This window comes from Bombyx mandarina, chromosome A1, assembly GCF_030267445.1.
Source record: "Bombyx mandarina strain Sakado chromosome A1, ASM3026744v2".
In the NCBI taxonomy this organism is placed as follows: domain Eukaryota; kingdom Metazoa; phylum Arthropoda; class Insecta; order Lepidoptera; family Bombycidae; genus Bombyx; species Bombyx mandarina.
The window spans coordinates 22,229,561-22,252,087 of record NC_143234.1 but is presented as its reverse complement, the minus strand read 5'-3'; the positions used below and the strand labels follow the sequence as shown (position 1 = coordinate 22,252,087).

The 22,527-nt window shown below is 38.0% G+C and overlaps 1 protein-coding gene and 1 long non-coding RNA gene across 6 annotated transcripts in view; one reads left to right on the top strand and one right to left on the bottom strand.

Moving 5' to 3' along the window:
• Nucleotides 1-22,527, top strand: part of LOC114241650 (protein Fe65 homolog) — a 73,903-nt gene that overhangs the window by 29,941 nt on the left and 21,435 nt on the right. For 2 of the 5 annotated variants that reach the window (XM_089739427.1, XM_089739430.1), the window contains exons 2-3: nt 10,339-10,441; nt 17,838-17,979. In XM_089739427.1, the coding sequence (XP_089595553.1) occupies nt 10,396-10,441; nt 17,838-17,979 (188 nt within the window). In that variant the 5' untranslated portion in view covers nt 10,339-10,395. Of the gene's footprint in view, nt 1-10,323; nt 10,442-17,837; nt 17,980-22,527 lie in introns of all 5 variants that reach the window. The other 3 variants (XM_028172539.2, XM_089739426.1, XM_089739428.1) reach the window with 2 other exon arrangements.
• Nucleotides 78-2,057, bottom strand: LOC149499648 (uncharacterized). The gene is made up of 2 exons (XR_016325644.1): nt 1,791-2,057; nt 78-1,107 (listed from the first exon to the last, which is right to left on the bottom strand). It is a non-coding gene; the product is annotated as an uncharacterized LOC149499648 (long non-coding RNA).

The window sequence follows — 22,527 nt, the reverse complement described above, 5'->3', positions numbered from 1 at the left end:
TTTTGTCAATTAAGATCTAGGGAATATAATTAAAAAGCACTAATGCTAGACACTTTAAGGACAAATCAAACTTCATTCTCAGTTATCAAATGTATTTATCAAAAATTATTTTAAATCTTTTTTTTTACTGTTAGAGCTACATTTAGAGATCAATTTTTTCATATAAAATATTTCAATACTGTTGTAGTTTCTACAAAAAATTACAAACTTGTTAGTTCTGCCATAGACACTAAAAGATGACAGCATCGAAAATCAAATCCACCAAAAGTTGACATCAGTTGGCACTAATAATAGACACGACTTTAACGTTAGTTTTATTATAAACAATTATAATCAATCTTAAGATCATCAACTATTTACTTAACGCTATCTTGTAAATTATCTTTTCATATTGGAAACCCTTGTTTGACCATAGCTTTTACCCATGTTACGAGTATTTTTTCTCGTTCTTTCCCTTGATTTTATTTAATAAAATTACTCGTGGAACTCCAAATTTCTTTGCCGCAGTAGCTGTCGGAACGCCCCGCCTCATACCCTGGACCAGGAAGGTCAAGTACTTGGGAGTCACCCTGGATGCATCCATGACATTCCACCCACATATAAAATCAGTCCGCGACCGTGCCGCTTTTATTCTCGGCAGACTACCCCATGATCTGTAAGCGGAGTAAAGTGTCCCTTCGGAACAAGGTGACACTTTATAAAGCTTACATAAGGCCGGTCATGACTTACGCGAGTGTGGTGTTTGCTCACGCGGCCCGCACACACATAGACACCCTCCAATCCCTACAATCTCGTTTTTGCAGGTTAGCAGTCGGAGCCCCGTGGTTCGTGAGGAACGTCGACTTACACGACGACTTGGACCTCGAACCGATCAGAAAATACATGAAGTCCGCGTCGGAACGTTACTTCGATAAGGCAATGCGTCATGGTAATCGCCTTATCGTTGCCGCCGCTGACTACTCCCCGAATCCTGACCACGCAGGAGCCAGTCACCGTCGTCGCCCTAGACACCTCCTTACGGATCCATAAAATCCAATAACCCTTACATTAGACGCCTTCCGCTTTAACACTAGGAGTAGAGATCCCGGTAATCGTACTCGTCGAACTCTGCAAAGAGTTCGACGTGCAACCTAACCTAAGCGTCAGCCCGTTGAGTTTCTCGCCGGATCTTCTCAGCGGGTCGCGATCCCGATCCGGTAGTAGATTCATTCGCGAAGCAGCTACTCTTGAGTTGTTAGGTCTCCCTTGGAGGCGCTCGGGTAGCTGTTAGCAAATCCCGCCCCTTCTGTCCTTGTGAAACTGGAAAGGCCTCAGGGCCACCAGTAAACCCTCAAACATATATATTCTTTTATGGCTTCTTCAATATTGGCTTCAGAGTATTGAAACATCTGACCCTTTACTGGCGGCATCGTGCTCGAAACTTAAGCTGAAATTAATTGATACTAATAGTTGACATCTAGTATACCCTAATAGTTGACACTGTCTTCGTTTAGTTAGACTAGTGTAAAATGAACGAAACTCAGATTGAAACTTTTGTTTTACAACATAAAGGCTGAATTTGAAGAAAATTAAGCTAACAAATTCAGTTCGATGTAACCCTAGTAGAAGACACACGTGTCATCTTTTAGGTTTTGATTCATTTTTGGTACTAATAGTAAACACCACTTAAAATTTGTACAAAAACAAACCAAAATAACAAGGAAATGGTCCTAATAAGTCAATAATTTCATACATTTATAATATCGAAACCAACAGTAGCCAATAATTATAAATATAAGATAAAATCATACCTGTTAAAAGTCAGATGGCTTAAGGAAAATGCTAAGAATTACGCGCAAAACGTCAATCTGCTCACATTGTTTGTTGTCAACTGATGCCATTTTGAAATTTGCTTCTAACACTGTACGCAAGCTTTTGAGAATGTATCATACATGGTACTAGGTGTCTTTAACATCAATAGCAAGGTTATTTAAGTGTTTAGTTTCCTTATTAGAATATTTTTTTTTTTAAAGTGTCATCTTTTAGTTCAATGTCCAGCATTAGTGCTTTTACCTTACTGTTATGATTTCTCGGTTTTCTTACGTGACGTTTAAGTTTTGGTCATTAATATCTCTGAAGTCAGCGTTAAAAGGCATATCGTTCGGCATGTTGCGGAGTCCTGTATACACGGTATGTAAAATGCCTTCCGGTTCGCGTCAGAAACGGACATTATCGTACAGCATGCGGCGGAGCTAATAAATGACCCGCTTCAAGATTCTGTCGTGATTAAACAATGCGAAATATCTTAATCAATCCCACTATTATAAATGTGAAAGTGTTTTTGTTTGTTTGTGTGTTGTGTATCCTTGTTTCAGGTTGAATCGGGAATTGTTTTCTTTTAAAGTTATAGTTCTAGATCAAGGGAGTGAGATAGGCTACCTTTTATTTCGACAAAGTACCACCGGAATCTATTTTATTATATAAAAATTAAATAACACTATTCCTTGACCATGCAGTCGAAGCCGCGGGTAGTTTGTTATTCATAGGTTTAAAAAAAATATCAGTTTGAGCTAATTCATTGAGATTTTTACATCATACCACAAAAAGTCGGCCAAAATCACGCGCACCCTTTCTTGACTCAGCAAAAATCGTATCCAATTAACTTAAAACGTGAGAAACTAGACCGGATGAACCATAAAAGCACACAAAAGTAAATAGAACAAGCCAAATTCTAGTTCGTTGACCTCCGCACAATAATAACATGGCGCGCCATACAATATTTATGGTGGTGTATTTGACTGTCGCAATTTGGCTCCATGCTCCGTTTGAGGGAGGAATGAAGTTTTTCCTGATTTGGTAAATTTTACCTTGACTCTGATATTAATTTTGGACTAATAGATAGATACAGACATAGATGTAGATACGGGCAAAGTGAAGGAGTTTTGGAAAACAGACACTGATACTAGACCGGGAAAACGCTAGGAAGAAGAAGATAGATATATACATAAATAAAAAAAAAATAAAAATGACAACGCAAATAAAGAAAAATGTGAAATTTTAAATTTAAATGCGAAATATAAAATCAAAAATGGGTGACGTAAGACAGAAAGACAGACACAGTTCCTCCTTGTGGCAAATTGCAATGGATATACAATTGGAGATATATCCAAGGGACAGTTGACATCAGGCGTTAGACGTTGACGGTCTCATGTCAAATACTTATGCAGCATGAGAAAAGTACATGATGCACCGAGTCCACGTAATGCAAGGCAAGGAAAAGATTTGGGAATTTTATGACAAAGGGAAGATTTTCCACTGAGCGGATGATATTGCTCGGTAGACCGACGCTCCGACGAATGTTGTTGTTCGGAGCTTGTATATTTGCAAGCTTATCTTGAAAATGTCTTTAGCGATATTCAGGCATCTGTCAAATATGTTGTGTTCTGTGATGGCTACCACCATAAAGAGATAGATGTGGACAGATATGCTTCGACTTACTTCAAGTTAACAGTAGATCTATGTAATAGCAATTTGACCGAGCGACTTTTTCATTCAAATTAATCTCTTCCAGAAAACCGTGTTTTTTTAAATTCAACTTTAATTACTGAAACTGCTTAGGTACAAAATAGCATGTCTGAAATGAGTCGATAGTCACAATATAATTTTATTACTTACACTAGCGGTCCGCTCCGGCTCCGCTCGGGTCTTTAACAAAAATATCAACGATGTTTGACGTTGTTTTATTTTTTTAAATAAAAGAACACTTATTGCGGCATAACTGTAATAGTTGGACATATGCTGTCGCGACACTTTTTGTAAATAATAACGTATTCTACAAAGTCGTAATACATTATTTTATTCTATCATCAATAGTTTTCGCAGGGCACGCGATGTAAAGAATATTTTAGGTAATTTTTTGACACCTTGGGTTACATTATCGGAGTTTTAGTAAGGATCCCTATTTTTTTTCAAAAAAGATTATAACCTATGTCACTCGGGAATAGTGTAGCTTTCAAACAGTGAAAGAATTTTTCAAATCGGTTCAGTAGTTTCGAAGCCTATTCAATACAAACAAACAAACAAATCTTTCCTCTTTATAATATTAGTATAGATGACGAATTTCCCTTATAACCCAGTTACAATTCAAGGGTATAAAATACCCTGAAGCGAGTATAAACAAACAGAGATACATCATAAGATCGTGGAACAAGTAATGTGTTTGGCAGTTCTGAGATTAGAAACTGCATACTTTATCATGCATAAATAATAATCGAATTTAATAAATTATGTATGCAGCGGACCTCGAATTTCCAAATTAAAGTTTTGGCTCTAATTTATTCAATTAACACGTTATTTAAAACATAACTAGAATCAGAGAGAAACATTTATAAAGAATTAATTTGAAATATGTGTATATGTCATTTATGCAAAGATATCAAATATTTTTGCTCTTATCTATCTTAACACTAAACATACCAGAATTTTTTTTTATTTTTTTTATTGCCTTTGTAGGCAGACGGGCATACGGCCCACCTGATGGTGAGTGGTTACCGTCGCCCATGGACTTCAGCAATGCCAGGGGCAGAGCCAAGCCGCTGCCTACCGAAAATATTTGAAGGTTGGGGCAGCCGTTGTAACTATACTGAGACATTAGAACTTATATCTCAAGGTGGGTGGCGCATTTACGTTGCAGATGTCTATGGGTTCCCCTAACTAATTTAATTAACCTAACTAACCCTAGCCCTATCCTTCAAATCGAAACGCATTACTGCTTTACGACAAAACCAGGTACCTACCGCTGCGGAATTCGAACACCGTTGTATCGCTAAATACGAATGCACCGGACGTCTTATCCTTTAGGCCACGACGACTTATTTCGCTGCTTAGGATACCAGCAAGGAACCCAGGGCTTGTTTTGACCAGATATATCTAAATAAAAAAACAGAAAATCGCTTGATACACTTTGACGCCAAAAAAAACTTTGATAAGCGCGTTATTTTCATTTTTGAAAGCGCGTCGGTCGAAGCTTAATGAATATTAGATCGAAAATCAATGTTACTTATCATTTAAATTCGATTTTATTTTAGTCGGTGAAAGTTAATGATACAAATATCTCAATATCTTCGATCACATACATACATTACGAATTCTTATTAAGGTTTTACAATCTGTGATTTGTCGCCAATTCTAAATTTGTTTAACGAGGGTGTGAAAGGCTGAAGCGAAATTTCATTTTAATTATTCGGTGGTAGCCTATGCAACTATTACAACTACACTAGGAGCAAACATAGGCTTGCGTTGCGGGCGGCTCGAATTAAGAAAATAAGCAACTCTTTCAGGGGGCTGGGTGTACTACTTTTCAACAAGATCCCACAAAACGTTCAACTACTACCTGTTCATAGATTTAAGAAAACTGTCAAGGAACGTTTGTGCAACAAGGCATATTATAAAGTTAAGGATTTTTTACTAGATGGCACTACGTGGGAATGAGGCGTTCGCTCCTGGCCTTTTCATTTTTCATTATTATTATTATTTATTTGAATTGTATTTTTTTGACTTGTTTTTTCGTATAATGTAAAAATGTTTTCTTATTTAAAAAAAAAAAAAATATTTGTAAAAATCCAAAAAAAAAAAGCCCGCTGAGTTTGTTTCGCCGGTTCTTCTCAGGACTGTGGCTTTTTTTGGAACCGGTGGTAGAGTTAACATTTTCTTTTACATTTTGACATTCAACAAGTGTGTTTTTGATGACATCCAAGTTGAAATAAATGATTTTGAATTTGAATTTGACACGCGGACGGGTAGGTGAACGCAAGGGCTTAACTTGAGAGAATATACACGTCATTACGGATTCTCCCGATCCATTAACGGTGCTTTTAGGTACCTCAAGCACCGGTCACCGTCTTCGCCGAACCGTCGCTTGCGACGAAGGGCCCGACGAGTAAATTAACCCATAAACACAGCCCACTGAGTTTCTCGCCGGATCTTCTCAGTGGGTCGCGTTTCCGATCGAATGTTAGATTGTGCGAAGCACTGCTCTTGATAAGGTCAGTGTTAGCAAAACTCTCGGTTTGAGCCCCGTGAGCTCACCTGCACGTGAAGGAGAACCTGAAATAGCCTCTCAAGGCTATTAGCATAGGTAGGAAAAAAAAGAGAGAATTTGCTAACAATATCCCTACCAAGGGCGGTGCTTGGCTGAATCTTCCCTCGGATCGGAATCGCAACCCACTGAAAGATCCAGCAAGAAACTCAGCGGGTTCTTTTTAATCAAGTTGATCCTAGTCACAGCGAAACGTGACCAAGTTTCACTGTTAATAAACACAACCCAGGTACCTCGTTTATCTTCAAAAGCAATTACATCAAATTAAAATTTACTTCCTTAAGAAACAACATCGTTCTGAGATTCTCATTGCTTGTTAAATTACATTCTACAATAATAATGCTAGGACAAAAAAAAAATAAAAAACCGTAATTGCTGACTTCAATTAGGATTCATTGTTGGAAGCCTCTTTTTTCAGAGATTAATAAACATTCTACAATAATAATGCTAGGACAAAAAAAAACTAGAAACAGTTGTAAAGATAAAACCGTAATTGCTGACTTCAATTAGGATTCATTGTTGGAGGCCTCTTTTTTTCAGAGATTAATAGGTTTTTTTAAGTGTTGCCGTACACAATACGGTTTCCTGATTATTCGATATGAGTTAGGATTAAGTACTTTATTACGATTAAATTAGGTTATTTATTAGAAATGATTTTTTTATTGCCCTTCTAGGGAGACGGATATATGGCTCACGTGATGGTGAGTGGTTACCGTCGCCCATGGACGTCAGCAATGCCAGGAGCAGAGCCAAGCTGCTGCCTACCGTAAAGTACTATCCACCAGCCTCGTTTGAAGAAGGAATGAATGAGGAATAAAAGAATGCACATGTTTCTTAGAAAAAAACATTGGACGTACACACAGTGCTGTATATTTTCGGACGAATAACTGGATTGTGAGTTCTAAAATTGCTGACATAAAAACACAATAAGAGAACCGGTCATATAGAGTGGGTTTTAGATATGAGGTTTTTCGAAATCCGCTTTAGCTCATAAAATGCATTGCATTCTGTTTTCACGCAACCGGGCATTACGTGCGCATCTGCTTTGATTGAAATGCCCATATCAGATTTCGGAAATTAATAAGATGTTAATAATTTATTATTATCGAAATATTAGTATTAAAATAGAAAGTGTTAGCTCTGGTTATGAAGTAAAAAATCCCAAGCCCGCGATTGGCGCCAAAATTTAAAAAAAGGAACACACGTAATATAGAAATGATTATTATTTTTTTTTTTTTGGCAAAAGCGTTTATGACCGTACTGTATTTAGAAACAGGATTTAAAAAATAGTAATAAGCCAGACTCGATTTGGTCGCGAAGACTCGTTATCTAGACTAGTGAATCACGAAAACCTAAAGGATTCACTAGACGACTGGCACATTGCCAGATTTAATCGCTCAAACGGTTAAGATAATAGCATGTTGCTTTATTTATCCCTGCTAAAAATATAGCCTAACTGTTTTCTCTTCGTTCACGAACCTTATTCATATTTTTATTTATTTACTAGCTGACCTGGCAGACTTCGTAGTGCCTCAATCGATAAATAAAAGGCCTAAGTTTTTGTATAAAATAAACTTAAAACAAACAAAAGGAATCCGTCCGGAAAATTGTTAGTTTTATTTAATTCCGAGCATTTTCATAGTTATCTACCTTTTAAACCTTTTCTGGACTTCCACAAATAATTCAAGACCAAAATTAGCCAAAATCGGTCCAGCCGTTCTCGAGTTTTAGCGAGACTAACGAACAGCAATTCACTTTTATTTATATAGATAGAAGATAGAAGATAGATTACGTTCCTATACTAGAAGTTCTGCCTAAACCATTCAAAAGAAAAACAGGCAGATACCGGGTGGTATGACGCCTTTTGAGCTCGCATGATACGACCATCGTGTCAATTTCTGAATATTTTGAGCGATAATCGTTAAATGCGTATAAAATATTATAATACTTATAATAAACGTCGTAATATTGTATGTTTTTACCCTATGCACATACTTACGATCACTTTCGAAAGGAAAGTGAAATTCTCACACATATTGTTGAAGACACATTCAGTTTTATCGACTTATTGTAAAGGAAACCGTTCGCAGGCTTTACTGTCGCTTTAAGGCGTAGTACACACTATTAAAAAAATTTTTTTTATAGTTTATCGACTACTTTGATTTTTATTCGAGTTGCGGCTTTGATTTGCGATTGGAGCCATTATCTCTGGTTTATCTATAGCCTGTTTTCATTTTCTGTTAAGTATATTTCTTTTTTTTTCATTAAATAATTATCACAATTGTCTATGTTGGGGTCTCAACTTCTGTCAAATACCATGCCAGATTTAGTAAGCAAGGCCTAGGCCTTCACGACAGACAAGACAAGATCTAAATATAGTAGATTTGACAAACTTATAATTTCGCCGCTGTAAAAATAGATAGAATGGTTTGTACCATAAGAATCAAGTATAGAGCTATGCAAGGCAATGTAACTATTAGTACCATATTTCGTATGGCACTACTAATGCTAGTAATATTACTACATACTAATTTTATATTGCTTAGGTGGGTAGGTGAACTCACGGCCCACCCGATGTTAAGTGGTTACCGGAGCCCATAGACATCTACAACGTAAATACCGCCTACCTTAAGATATTACTTCTAAGGTCTCCGTACAGTAGTACAACGGCTACCCCACCCTTCAAACCGAAACGCATTATTGCTTCACGGCAGAAACAGGCAGGATGTTGGTACCTACGCGTGCGTGCTCACAAGACGTCCTACCACCAGTAAAACCATTATTAACCAAAGTCCGAGCAGTAGTCATAGCTTAGCCCACTGAGTTTCTCGTCGGATCTTCTCAGTGGGTCGCGTTTCTGATCTGGTCGTAGATTCTGTGAAGCACTGCTCTTGCTAGGGTCAGTGTTAGCATCACTCAGGTTTGAGCTCCGTTACCTACTAGTTAAGGTTACGCTGAAATAGCCTCTCAAGGCTTAGGCAAAGCTTAAGTAGGAAAAAAAAAGTCATAGCTAGAGATGGCCTAACGCGGTCACATTTTCCCAGTAGTACAGATTATTAGCGCCCTATCTCTTTGGCCCGATGATTCGGTGATTCTCTCCGGCACCGATGAGGAAAACACAGTATTAGTAAATTTTATTGGTACTATTCCAGTTCAGTGGGTAAAAAAGTGATGCAACGCGTGCTCTCATGCATGTTAAACATTTATTTACGTGAACCGTACGTTCGGCATTACAAGTGAAATTACCTAATCAGTGCGATAGCTTGTTGTTCAATTTTACGTAATTATTTTTACTAAATATGTGAGGTATTTTAAAAGACGTCCTTTGAAAAACAATACAGAAAGCCGCGGGTACATTCGCGTTGAAAATAAAACTTAATCAGTTTTGTTATTCGTTTCCTATGAAAAGTTTTTTTATGAATTTTATTCTATCATTAGTGTGCCTTTATAGTATTTAGGGGTATTTGATATTTAACATCGTGGTATTGTGGTGGTAGTTTTTGTTAGTCTCAAAGTTAGTCACGGAGGCTCTGTTTTATGAATCACACGTTTTGAATTGTAGTGGCTTAAACCAAAATTCTTGTTTTTTGGTAAACGCCAAACGCCAAATTAATTGAAGTGTTGTAATTTTTTCAGTTTCTATTTTTGTACTTTGAGCCTTAAAGCGCATACTTTAAAGTTTAAAGTGTGCGCTTGATTCAATAGAGACATAATGTGTACTGTGTCCTTTTTAATACGCTTTTATTAGCTTCAGATGTATGTTTGTATGTATGTTTGTAACGGAATCTTTGAACATGATTTCGACCCCCTTCAAAACGTCGGATTAACTCAAAATTTGGTATGCTTATTAAGGACCGATGACGACCCAATATTAAAAAAAAAAAAAAAAAAATTAATTCAACTAAAAATGAAAAATAAATAATAGTTTAAAAAAAAACTAACAAAATACGCTTATATAGAAAATCCAACTAAAAAATAGAAAATAAATTTTAAGAAATTTGAATTAAAAATAGTGTAAGAAAAAATGATTTTATTGTAAAAAAAGCGTGAGGTGCTGTACCGCCGAATCAGTCTATCAGTCTACCGAAGTTCCCACAAAATCAAAACCTCTGTTATCAAAGCGAAACAAGTCTTATACACTACTAAACATACAACCGAAATCCAACGCGAAAACCGGTCACAACATACCATTAAACGGCAGTATAAAGCAGCCGATAAAATTCGATTCGCGGTTTCATTAAATTCAGTTCGTGTGTTCCCAGCTTAAGTGTAGAATGGTAATGCCCCGAAAGTGACATAGAAAGTGTTATCGGACCGTGATGAGAGTGTGTGATACAAGTAAAATGGGTCTTCACAAACGAGACAGTGAGTATATGATAATTTTTTTATTGCTGTTCTAGACAAACGGTTCATTGCTGGTGGTAGGACCTCAAGTGAGTCCGCTTGGGTAGGTACCACCACGCTACCTATTTCAGCCGTGAAGCAGTAATGCGTTTCGGTTTGAAGGGCAGGGCAGCCGTTGTAACTATACTGAGTCCTTAGAACTTATATCTCAAGGTGGGTGGCGGCATTTACGTTGTTGATGTCCAGTAACCACTTAACAGCAGGTGGGCGGTGAGCTCGTCCAACAAACTATGCAATTAAAAAAAAGTACTAATAATGGGGCTTCGTCCATGAGGTCTTTTACTGTTGACCCTACCCTGAACAACTAGTATCTCGATATACTCTGATGGTCGACGCGGTAGACGTGTTCTAAGTCTTTGTTTTATATTACGGTGTCTGTAATAATTATTGACCTGTTTAGGGTGTGAGCATATCCGAGGTTTTAATGCAACAAAAATGCCCATATCTCTAGTTAGTAATCACACGAGCGCTACTGCTTCTCTTTTTATTTCTATTTTCCAGTATTCAACTAAGCTGGTAGTCGTAACGTTAAATTTATCTTTCTTACGTTGCCCTAGCAATGTTTACGTTTAGTTATTCTGAGATATTACATCGTTATGTTTACAGGTTACCGTAAAATTGTTGGGCTTTTGGATCGCAGTTCGGCAATGGTAGGTGGAGAGTGGTAAATGATGACAAGAGGTGTCATTAAGTGCTTTATCTCGGCGTTTTTCTCTCTTTTGGATTGGCCATAACAGTAAAAGGGCATGAAACTCAGGAAAAATCATTTTTCTATTTATGGCCTTTATTGGCAGATGAGCATGCGGCTCATCCTATAGTTAATAGTCACCGTCACACATGGACATTGGCAATGTCAAGGGCACAGACAAGCTGCTGCTGCTAGGCGGTAGCTTATCTACTTCTTTTTGCTATTTATAAGTTAAGAGTTCGTTGAGTGAACTAGTCAATAGACTCAGCCCACTGAGCTTCTCGCCGGATCTTCTCAGTGGATCGCGGTTCCGATTCGGTGGTAGATTTTGCAAAGGATCTTTCATACTAGAGCTAGTGTTAGAAAATTCTCTCAGGTTGAGCCCGTGAGTTGAACTAACCGTCCGCAATAGTTTATTAAGTTACCACTTAATAAGTAGGCAAATAAGCCCATATGACTCCATTACTTTAAAATGCCGTCTTCTTCCGACGTTCATTTCTAAAGGTCGTGTCTATTTTAAAGACTGTTCTCTGATCACTTGTTGCACATTTCTTCTCAGCTGGTCAAACAGTCGGCAGTTTTTACGACTTAACGATTAAATCAATTTTGATCTATGAGTTCGTCTGTCTAAAATCCCTCCCAAGTCGTCATGGCCTAAAGGATAAGACGTCTGGTGCATTTGTGTTGAGCGATACACCGGTGTTCGAATCCCAGGCGGGTACCAATTTTTGTAATGAAATACGTACTTAACCAATCTTTTCGATTGACTTCCACGGTGAAGGACACAGATAACATCGTGTAATAAAAATGAAACCCGCAACAATTATAATTTGCGTAATTACTGGTGGTAGGACTTCTTGTGAGTCCGCGCGCGTAGGCATCACCACCCCACCTATTATCTGCCGTGAAGCAGTAATGCGTTTCGGTTTGAAGGATGGGGCAGCCGTTGTAACTATACTGAGACCTTAGAACTTATATCTCAAGGTGGGTGGCGCATTTACGTTGTAGATGTCTATGGGCTCCAGTAACCACTTAACACCAGGTGGGCTGTGAGCTCGTCCACCCATCTAAGAAAAAAAATTAGATCGTGTAATCAAAAATGTTAAACATGAGTCGAAGCGGCACGGACAAAGTCTGGTTGGCGGTTTTCAGACGAGCGTCTTGTGACGTCACGACCCTGAGTAGCCGTACACCTATTGATTTTCCAGCGACCTTCTGAACGCCGCGACGCTGTCTGCCCGGTTCGTACTTATATCGCGAAGTAATTGTTGGGGTCCGCCTAGTGATGTGGTAACGAAATGGCTGACAGGTATATTTGTAATGAAATACTTCGTTTTAAATGTTTTTATGCTCATTTTCTATCATTTAATTTGTCTTTTTTTTTCAATGCGAGCTGCGTGAACGAGCTCACGACCCACATGTTGTTAAGCAGGAGCCCATAGACATTAACAAAGTAAATGCCGGTACCCAGCTTGAGACTAGACTTGTAAGTCTCAGTAGTTACTAGTACCACGACTACCCCTCCCTTCAAACCAAAATGCATTACTGTTTTGCGGCAGAATGGGAAAGCTGGTGATACCTACCCGCATGGGACCTACCACCGCCCTACCACCACTAACAAGAAAATCCCTTATAGCTTCTTTATTGTCCCATAAATAACCTAAACATATTAACAGCCATCGTTAGAGATGAGATTTTTGTATTAATGGTCTGATGTAATGGTTTTAGTCTCGCACGCGTTTCTTGTATAAACACAGAAGATTCTAGTTTGAGGTTTGGTCAAATAAATGTTGTAATACCTGATGGTGAGTGGTTACCGTCGCCCATGGACTCGAGCAATGCCAGGGGCAGAGCTAAGCCGCTGCCTACCGTCAAGTACTTTCCACAAGCCTCGTTTGAAGAAGAATATGTCATAGCGCTCGGGAAACACCTTGGAAGGGAGCTCATTCCAAAGCCGGATGGTACGTGGCAAAAAATATCTCTGGAAGCTCACTGTGGATGAACGCAATGGCTCCAGGTAGTATGGATGAGCTCTACTCCGGTGGCGGGCGGTGCGATGATAAAAACCGGATGGTGGTATCGTCTCAAACAATTCCTCAGAGCACTCCCCATGGAACACATCTACATGCGCTTAACCTATTTCACAAATTGGCATGCATGCAGTCTCTTAATAAAACCTCAACCTACGACCACTTAGAAGATATCGATGTGCATATTAAAATCAAAACTAGACGAACCTTTTTAGTCGAAAAAAAAGATACTTTTTACTTTGACAATTTAAATTGAAAATTTGGACGTTTTTGTCGAAGAACATTATTATGTCACACAGTAAAAGTATTCAATTACGAAACATCTCAAGACTTTATGATCTTGAGTGACCCAAGTCTAACAAAACCAGCGTTATGTGAACGTAATTGAAAATCGTTACGGGAGATTCACACGTAACCATTAGTTTATTTAGATGACAAACGGAATCACAGATCTGCGAATGGTGATACAGCAAAAATTGTGACGTGTGGATTTGACACATCCAAGTGTTTGAGTACGTAATATAGAACTGACGAGTTACTAGCTTTTCTATTCGCGCTGATGATATGTCGTGACATTAGAACGAAGAAAGAAGTATAGAATTATTTGCTTATTAATTACTAGCGGCCCGCTCCGGCTCCGCTCAGATCTTTAACAAAATTTCAACGATATTTGACGTTTTATTTTCTTAAATAAAAGAACACTTATTGCGGCACAACTATAATAGTTAGACATATGCTGTCGCGACACTTTTTGTAAATAATAATGTGTTCTACAAAGTCGTAGTTCAATTATTTTATTCTATCATTAATAGTTTTCGCAGGGCACGCGATGTAAAGAATATTTTAGGTAATTTTTTTACACCTTGGGTTTCATTATTGGAGTTTTAGTAAGGATCCCTAATCTGTCATTCGGAAATAGTGTAGCTTCCAAACAGTGAATGAATTTTTCAAATCGGTTCAGTAGCTTCGGAGCCTATTCAATACAAACAAACAAACAAATCTTTCCTCTTCATAATTATAAATATTAGTATTGATACTTCATGAAAAATAAATAATAGTAGGTGCGTTGAAATATTAATTATATTACAAATATATACACACCATACATTAGTGTTACTGGTGGTTGGACCTCTTGTGAGCCGGCGCGGGTAGGTACAGCCACCCTGCCTATTTCTGTCGTGAAGCAGTAATGCGTTTCGGTTTGAAGGGCGGGGCAGCCGTGGTAATTATACTTGAGACCTTAGAACTTGTATCTCAAGGTGGGTGGCGCATTTTAGTTGTAGATATCTGGGCTCCAGTAGCCACTTAACAACAAGTGGGCTGTGAGCTCGTCTATCTAAGCAATAAATAAATAAAGTACGTGGTTTGCGGTGCCGGTAGGCTCCTCTCTGGTACATAGATCCCGTGTTTATGAAATTAAAAAAGATAAATACTTATTAAGCGTAGACTATAATACTTTTATTCTATCTGAAGTCTTGCCTACAAGGTCTTATCTGGTTTTTACGCAGAGCTGTGGCCATTTGACCTTCAAACCTGTTAAGAGAATCTGGTTTCTTCAAAATCTAATACCTTATTGTCTTATCTTGGTAGTGTATTTGTGAATTGCGACACATTTCTTGACACACAGTTGAGGTTACGGCCTGATGTCTCAAGGTCGTTCTGATGACTCTCCCACCGTAAAAATTGGAACCCATGATTGCTACGTGGTAGTATTAAGCGAAATTGTGGTTACCTTCTGGTATGTGTAATAAATAAAAATATTATTTTTACTTTTTTTTTATTCCTTAGATGGGTGGACGAGCTCACAGCCCACCTGGTGTTAAGTGGTTACCGGAGCCGATAGACATCTACAACGTAAATGCCGCTACCCACCTTGAGATATGATTTCTAAGGTCTCAATATAGTTACAACGGCTGCCCCACCCTTTAAATCGAGGTCCAATCCCATCGACTCACCAAAGCTTTTGTATAGCTGAAACAGCTTCTTAGACTACCAGTGATTAGGTAGGGACAAAGATTTACCAAAAAACTGTCCCAATTATAGATGGCGCGCGAATAGTTTAAAAATTTTTTTTCTATTTTTTTTTTATTTTTATGTATTGCCCTTGTCGGTAGACGAGCATACGGCCCACCTGATGGTGAGTGGTTACCGTTGCCCATGGACTTCAGCAATGCCAGGGGCAGAGCCAAGCCGCTGCCTACCGATATGCGCAACGACGCGCCAAACTTAGATTCCATTGATATTGTACAGAAGTCTGAATCAGAGAGCGCTCAATTATAATTTTTCGTATCAAAGTCAGGGTTCAAACGTAAAGCGAGGTCAGATCGTTACTCATATCAGCGCCGCATGGGAATATGACCTTTATGACACCTACGATCATGACTCATAATTGTAGTATCGGAAATTCGCTTCGTATGCCAGTGACGCACGTTCTCGCTGTGTCTAAGAACAGTGTTGTAGTTGCTCTGTTTGCTTAGTGCGAGTTTTTTAACGTTATCGACAGCGTAAAAGTTAACTCAAATTTGTATGGAGTTGGAACGTTAACCTACGTGTGCCGCTAGGGGCGCTGTTCCAACTGCATACAAATATATGAGTTAACTTTTACGCTATCGAGAACGTTAAAAAACACGCACTAAGCACACTGTTAAACAACGTCATTAATAGAAATTGAGGACAATACACGTGCCTCTCTCTATACCGGTGGAATTTTGATCTTGATAACATGAGCGTGTTTCCTTCATGGTGTTTTCGTTGAACGAGTCGTGAGCACGCGTTAGCTTGAATGTGTCCCTAGCATTGTTAATATCCGTGAGTAACAGTGATCACTCACTGTCAGGTATGATATAAAGAAGAAAAATCTTTTTCATGTAAGACTCAAAGGTTTATTTTTATTTTTTATTGCTTAGATGAGTGGACGAGATCACAGCCTACCTGGTGTTAAGTAGTTACCGGAGTTCTAAGGTCTCAGTTTTTTACAGTACAACGGCTGCCCCACCCTTCAAACCGAAACGCATTACTGCTTCACGGTAGAAATAGGCAGGGTGGTGGTACCTACCGTTGCGGACTCACAAGGCGCCCTACAAGCACTAAAAATAACTATTAATTATTACCGGTGGAAGGAAGATAGGGACGGTCCCCCTGCTCTTATTTCTAATATTGAAGGGTTTCTAAGGTTTGAAGGGTGGCACAGCTGTTACACTGATACCTCATGTTTCAAGGTGTGGTACGTAGTGATGTCTATTGTCTCCGGCAACCAATTAACCGCGGGGCTGTGAGCACAGTCACCCTTATAAGCATTAAAAAAAAACTCATGGCATTAGTACATCAATGTCATTAGCACTTGGTTGGAATCAGTTAATGTAGACGAGGCTGAAGCCCCAACGATTGCGATGACATTACCTGTCCGTTGTCGCGAATTTAATTTGTGTTGCCATATTAAATAGCACTTTTCCCGGAAATAAATCACGTTTCAATAGAGGCATTGCAATACGTTATAATTATAATTAAAAACCGATATTTTTTGTCAGATCTTGATAAAATTGTACCAAATGAGAATTACAAGCTTTTAAAAAAATACTTATCGAAATTAATTCGCATCGAAAAAAGTTTTTTGTGGTAACACAGATAAAACAATACAGTCGTATTAATAACCTCTTCCTCTTTTGATGTCGATTGAAATAGCTGCTAACGCTCCGTCAGCAATATTATGTAAATTAAATGTCTGTTACACGATTTAATACAAACTAGTTTTAGCAAAATTATTAAAAATCTTAAACACGGACGACTCAAGACAATTTTTTTTTTTTATTTTTTTATTTCTTGGTTGGCGCCACGCACCTTGAGATACAAGTTCTAAGGTCTCAGTATAGTTACAACGGCTGCCCCACCCTTCAAACCGAAACGCATTACTGCTTCACGGCAGAAATAGGCGGGGTGGTGGTACCTACCCGTGCGGACTCACAAGAGGTCCTACCACCAGTGAAAGATACATATTATATACATACACATACATTATATACATTTTATGTTATCTTTTTAATTTTTTCCTAATGACATTATGTATGCAGATATCTGCTTATTTTCAAGCTTATTTCCAAAGCTCATCAATATAAGCACAATAAAAGGGAAGGTCAAAGTTTCAATTCTATAATACAACAGTTGCCCCACCCTTCAAACCGGAAAGGTTATTTTGTTTGGATAGAAAGGTAATGAATGGCTCGAAGGCTTGCCCAACCTCGTCACGAAGGGCGAGCACGGGTTCAGCCAGGATGGATAGGAACGCATGACTGCTTCACAGCCGAAACAAGCAGGATGGCGTGTCCTACCCGTGGAGATTAACAATACGTCCTACCATTGATTAGGTTAGGTACGGTTTTTTTTAAAAAAAACTAACAAAATACGCTTTTAGAACTTATATTTCAAGGTGGGTGGCGCATTTACGTCATAGATGTCGATGGGCTCCAGTAACCACTTAACACCAGGTGGGCTGTGAGCTCGTCCACCCATCTAAGCAATAAAAAAAAAACATAGTTGGAGCCAAAGATATCACAATGGATATGCTATTACCCGCCTTGAGACATGAGGTCGCATACCTCCTAACGCCAGCCGTATTTTAATACCAACGTTTCTTTGTCAACAGAGAATGGTCTGCTTTCATACGAAAATCCGAACTACCACTTGGACCCGTCCCGAATCGAATCCGCGATATACACCGACCTGTACGACATGCACGACGGCAAAACCACCCCCGACGATTACGACAACTACCTGGACAACAGACGGTAAGTGTGCGTTCGTCGTGATACTAAATAAGTCCATTATGCTTATTTATGTATTTATTTGGGAAACAAACCGTATAACACAAACATATAATAATATTTTAAAAAATATAGCTAAAACAATAACCAAATATGTTTCCACAATCAAAATCACATCTATGTAGAAAGTGAACAGAGAAAAGAAATTTAGAAATTTAAATTACAAAAAAAAAAAACAAAAGCAACACAATACGCACATATTATTTTATACATCAACTTACAATATAAAACTATAATACTCATAGGACTAAATCACCTTATAAATATATATTTTAAAATAGCTTTTCTATATGCAAGTACAAGTGACAAGCAAAAGATATCAGCATTAGAGAACTTAGCATCATACAACCTACAAGATCTACGGACAAAAGAAGCGAGTTTTTTTACTTGTGTAATTGTTTCTTGTCTTGTTTATAATTTGTATGGAGTTGGAACAGCTTCCCTTCGTTTGCCGCTAGGAGCGCTGTTCCAACTCCATACAAATTTGAGTTAACTTTTACGCTATCGAGAACGTTAAAAAACTCGCACTAAGCACACTGCTGCGTTTGGCTCAAAGTTAAAAATAAAAACTCAGTCACGCATATGAATAATAAGTTAATTTTGATTTCATATCGAGGGGTGAACGGCTGTTTGGTTTTAAGCAATATTTTTGCAACTTTACAGAATAAATAGAATTTAAAGATTAAAGTTTGGGAAACAATATCATAACAAAAAAAAAACTCCTTCGGCTCTTTGAATGGGGTAAACTTAATTGAACTTCAATTAAAAACATCAAACTGTTGATACTAATACCTAATAAAACGGACCTTTAATTACAAAGATAAATGTCGCGTATTAGGTGAAATTATCTCACCCGTCGATATATTGTATATAGTATAAAAATTGTATGCTTGACTATTACGTAACAGCGAAGAACTATAGCTTCCACTTCGATAAAGCGGCACGACATGAGAATCCCCTCATCGTGGCCGCCGGAAACTGCATAGCCGATCCTGCGGACCGAATGGTAAACAGTCGACGTCGCCCAAAACACGTCATTTCGGTTCCTCCCGATCCACTAACGATGCTTTTAGGTACCCCAAGCACCGGTCATCATCGGCGAACCCGTCGCTTGCGACGAAGGGTTCGGCGAGTAAATTAACCCACGTACATAGCCCACTGAGTTTCTCGCAGGATCTTCTCAGTGGGTCGCGTTTCCGACCCGGTGGTAGATTCTGCGAAGCACGGCGCTTGCTAGGGTTCGTGCTAGCAACATCGTCAGGTTTGAGCCCCGTGAGCTCACCTATTAGTTAAGGTTACGCTGATATGGTCTCTCTAGACCAGGGGCTCCCAAACTTATTTTGTCTACTGCCCACTTTGAGAAGAAATACTTTTTTAGCACCCCTATTTTTTCACCTCCTTAAAAAACACTATATCGAGAGCTCAGTCGGTGTCTAAGGGTCCTCCGAGATGAAATTACAAATCGTCTCCCAAGTCTCTACACAACGCCCCCATTTTTTTTCTGGGTCTCTTACCACCCCCCTTAAGGCCTGCAGCGCCGACGAGGGGGCGTTATCGCCCACTTTGGGAAAGGCTGTTCTATCAGCTTAGGTAGGAAAAAAATTATAGCTTGGTCAGCGAAACCTTAGGTTTTAGAAGCATCGCATCTAAAGCATGTCAATACAAGAAGATTATTAAGGGAACATTGCACGCAATGTATTACGCAACGGTCTGGGGGCAGAGTAGTGCACGACGCCTGGATGGGTGGTGACGTCACGGGCGCCAGATGACGGGTGCATCGACCTGAGCAGTGCGCAGCCGCTTGCATCGATCGCTTGCAGTGGTCCCGTGCTTCGCCCATTGCACACGTAAAATAACAGACGACATGTTAATAAATGATCGGATAAACAAAGTTAAAAATAGCATCAGTAATCATTGTAAATAGACAGGCTTTAACAAAAACCCGACTCCAAATAGAAAAAAAAAACAAGATATTCCAAAACAAATTCATATATGTACACTAAAAAACAATAATCATCGAAATCGGTTGTCGTGATATTGAGTTATTCATCTATTTGTCGCGCACTTAATGCAAATTTAAGACTTATATGGTTTTCTCATGGATACCATTATCAGAACTGGACTAAAGCTTTCTAATAAAAAAAGAATCATGAAAATCGATTCATCCAGTCAATAGTTATGAGGTAACAAACATTAAAAAAAACATACAGTCGAATTGAGAACCTCCTCCTTTTTTGAAGTCGGTTAAAAATTCGTAATATTTTAACTTCAATGCTTTTCGCGTAATACAAAAGTCGCGTTACGAGATAAAACGAAACTTGGACGGTTTTTCTTTTATTAGCACTTACAACATGGAAGCTGGCCTTCTACAATTTATATTAGAATTACTTCGGTCTTATTTGGTTCGTGTCATTGCACCCGTGGTACAAGCTACATATTTTTGTATTGGATCTACGAAATCTGGTGAAAGCTCATCAGTGTTTATAGTGTAAGTTTATTTTTTCGAAAGCGAAACAAAAAAATAATAGTGTAAAAAAACTAACCAAAGTACGCTTTTATAGAAAATCCAACTAAAAAATAGAAAATATTTTTTTTTTGATGGATTTTATGGATTTTCTATAAAAGCGTATTCTGTTACTTTTTTTAAACTATTATTTATTTTTCATTTTGTAGTTGAATTTCAAGTTTTTCAATTACTATTTTTTTTCAATTTTTTTTTAATATTGATTTGTCGTCGGTCCTTAATAAATATACCAAATTTTATACATACGTCAAACATATTATACATACGTCTGAAGCTAATAAAAATCGTATTAAAAATGGACCAATTAGAGTAATAATTTTTATGTGAGCTTACGTTTTGCTGGCAGTAGGTGTCTTATGAGCCTGTAAGAGTAGGTACTACCGCCCTGTCGATATCTGCCGTGAAGCAGTAATGCGTTTCGGTTTGAAAGTTAGGGTAGCAGTTGTACTAAAAAACTGAGATTTAAAAGTCTTATCTCAAAGTGGGTGGCGGTTTTACATTGTTGACGTCTATGGGCTGCGGTACCCATTTAGCACCGAGTGGGCTATGTCATGTAAGTAATAAAAAAAGTGTTCGTCCATACTTGTTACAACGAAATGTATTTTTTTTTTATTGCATAGATTGGAGGACGCTCACAGCCAACCTAGTGTAAAGTGGTTAGTGGAGCCCATAGACATCTATAACGTAAATGCCGCCACCTTGAGATTTGAGTTCTAAGGTCTCAGTATAGTTACAACTGCTGCCCCATCCTTCAAAACGAAACGCATTACTACTTCACGGCTGAAATAGGCAGGATGGTGGTACCTACCCGTGCGCACTCACAAGAGGTCCTACCACCAGTAAAGTCAGTCTTTTCCTTTAAAATAACTGATTAATATATTGTACCTATACAATGAGAATTTAAATTTTCATCGTCTATTATAATCCATACATACATCAAATCGCTTATTTTGTTTATGTAATGGCCTAAAATAATATCCGGAGCGGAGTGTAGCGCACTGTACAACATCCGCTCAGCGCGCATAACAACATGCCAGTGCTAACGTTGAGTACAAGTGATAAGCTGAAGCAGATATTATGTACGTATTTTAACGCTTTTACGAACGCCTCTTAAAGTTACTGACAGCGCGCGTTGTATTCATTAAATTCATAAAAATAAAAATGTTATTTAATTTTAATTTTATAGAAACGTTTTATTGTGTCTTCCCAGTAAGTAATCTAACAGATACTTGTGGTGGTATTGACTAAAGGGAAGTAAGTAAGCTTAACTACATATTCACTAACATGAACATTGATTTTCAATATGTTTTTTCTTTTCGTTTTTGAGTTTTTCGATTGTTTTTAGGGATTCGCAGGCGGTTGTGTTAGTTCAAATTAAACACACAACACATGATATTTTTTTACTTTAGACGTGAATACTTTAATGGTGTGCAGGTAGATAGGTAATACAGCTTAATTATATTTTTATACAATAGTTTGATAGAAATTCTAAGATTATTTCTTTATTTATTAAAATCACGGCTCAGCCATACGTATTGATCTTTATTACGGAGTACTCTGTAAGCAAAGCTATGTTTTAATTAAAACTAAATATACTAAATAAACAAATGTAAATAAACTTCATAATCATAAAAAATAATATAATTATAATACAAATAAAAAATCTAGATTAAATCGTGTGATTAGTATTAATTGTGTATGCGACTCGCGTAAGCCCAATGAAAAATATAAATATATATCTAAATACAAAAGGCTAACGTTCCCATTAACTTTGTAACGCTGCTTCGTTTTGGAGAACAAGCGCATTATTACTTTTACGAGGGTCAGACGTCGCCCCCAAACGATATAACAAAACTTTTAAAGTTAGATAGTTAACTATTGCACGAACATCGTATTGATTTTCCAAACGCTTTCTTTGCGTTTTTATATTTTCTGTTCAGCAAGAGTTTTGGTTGATGAAAATAAGATCTGGTCACTGTTCTCGTCAA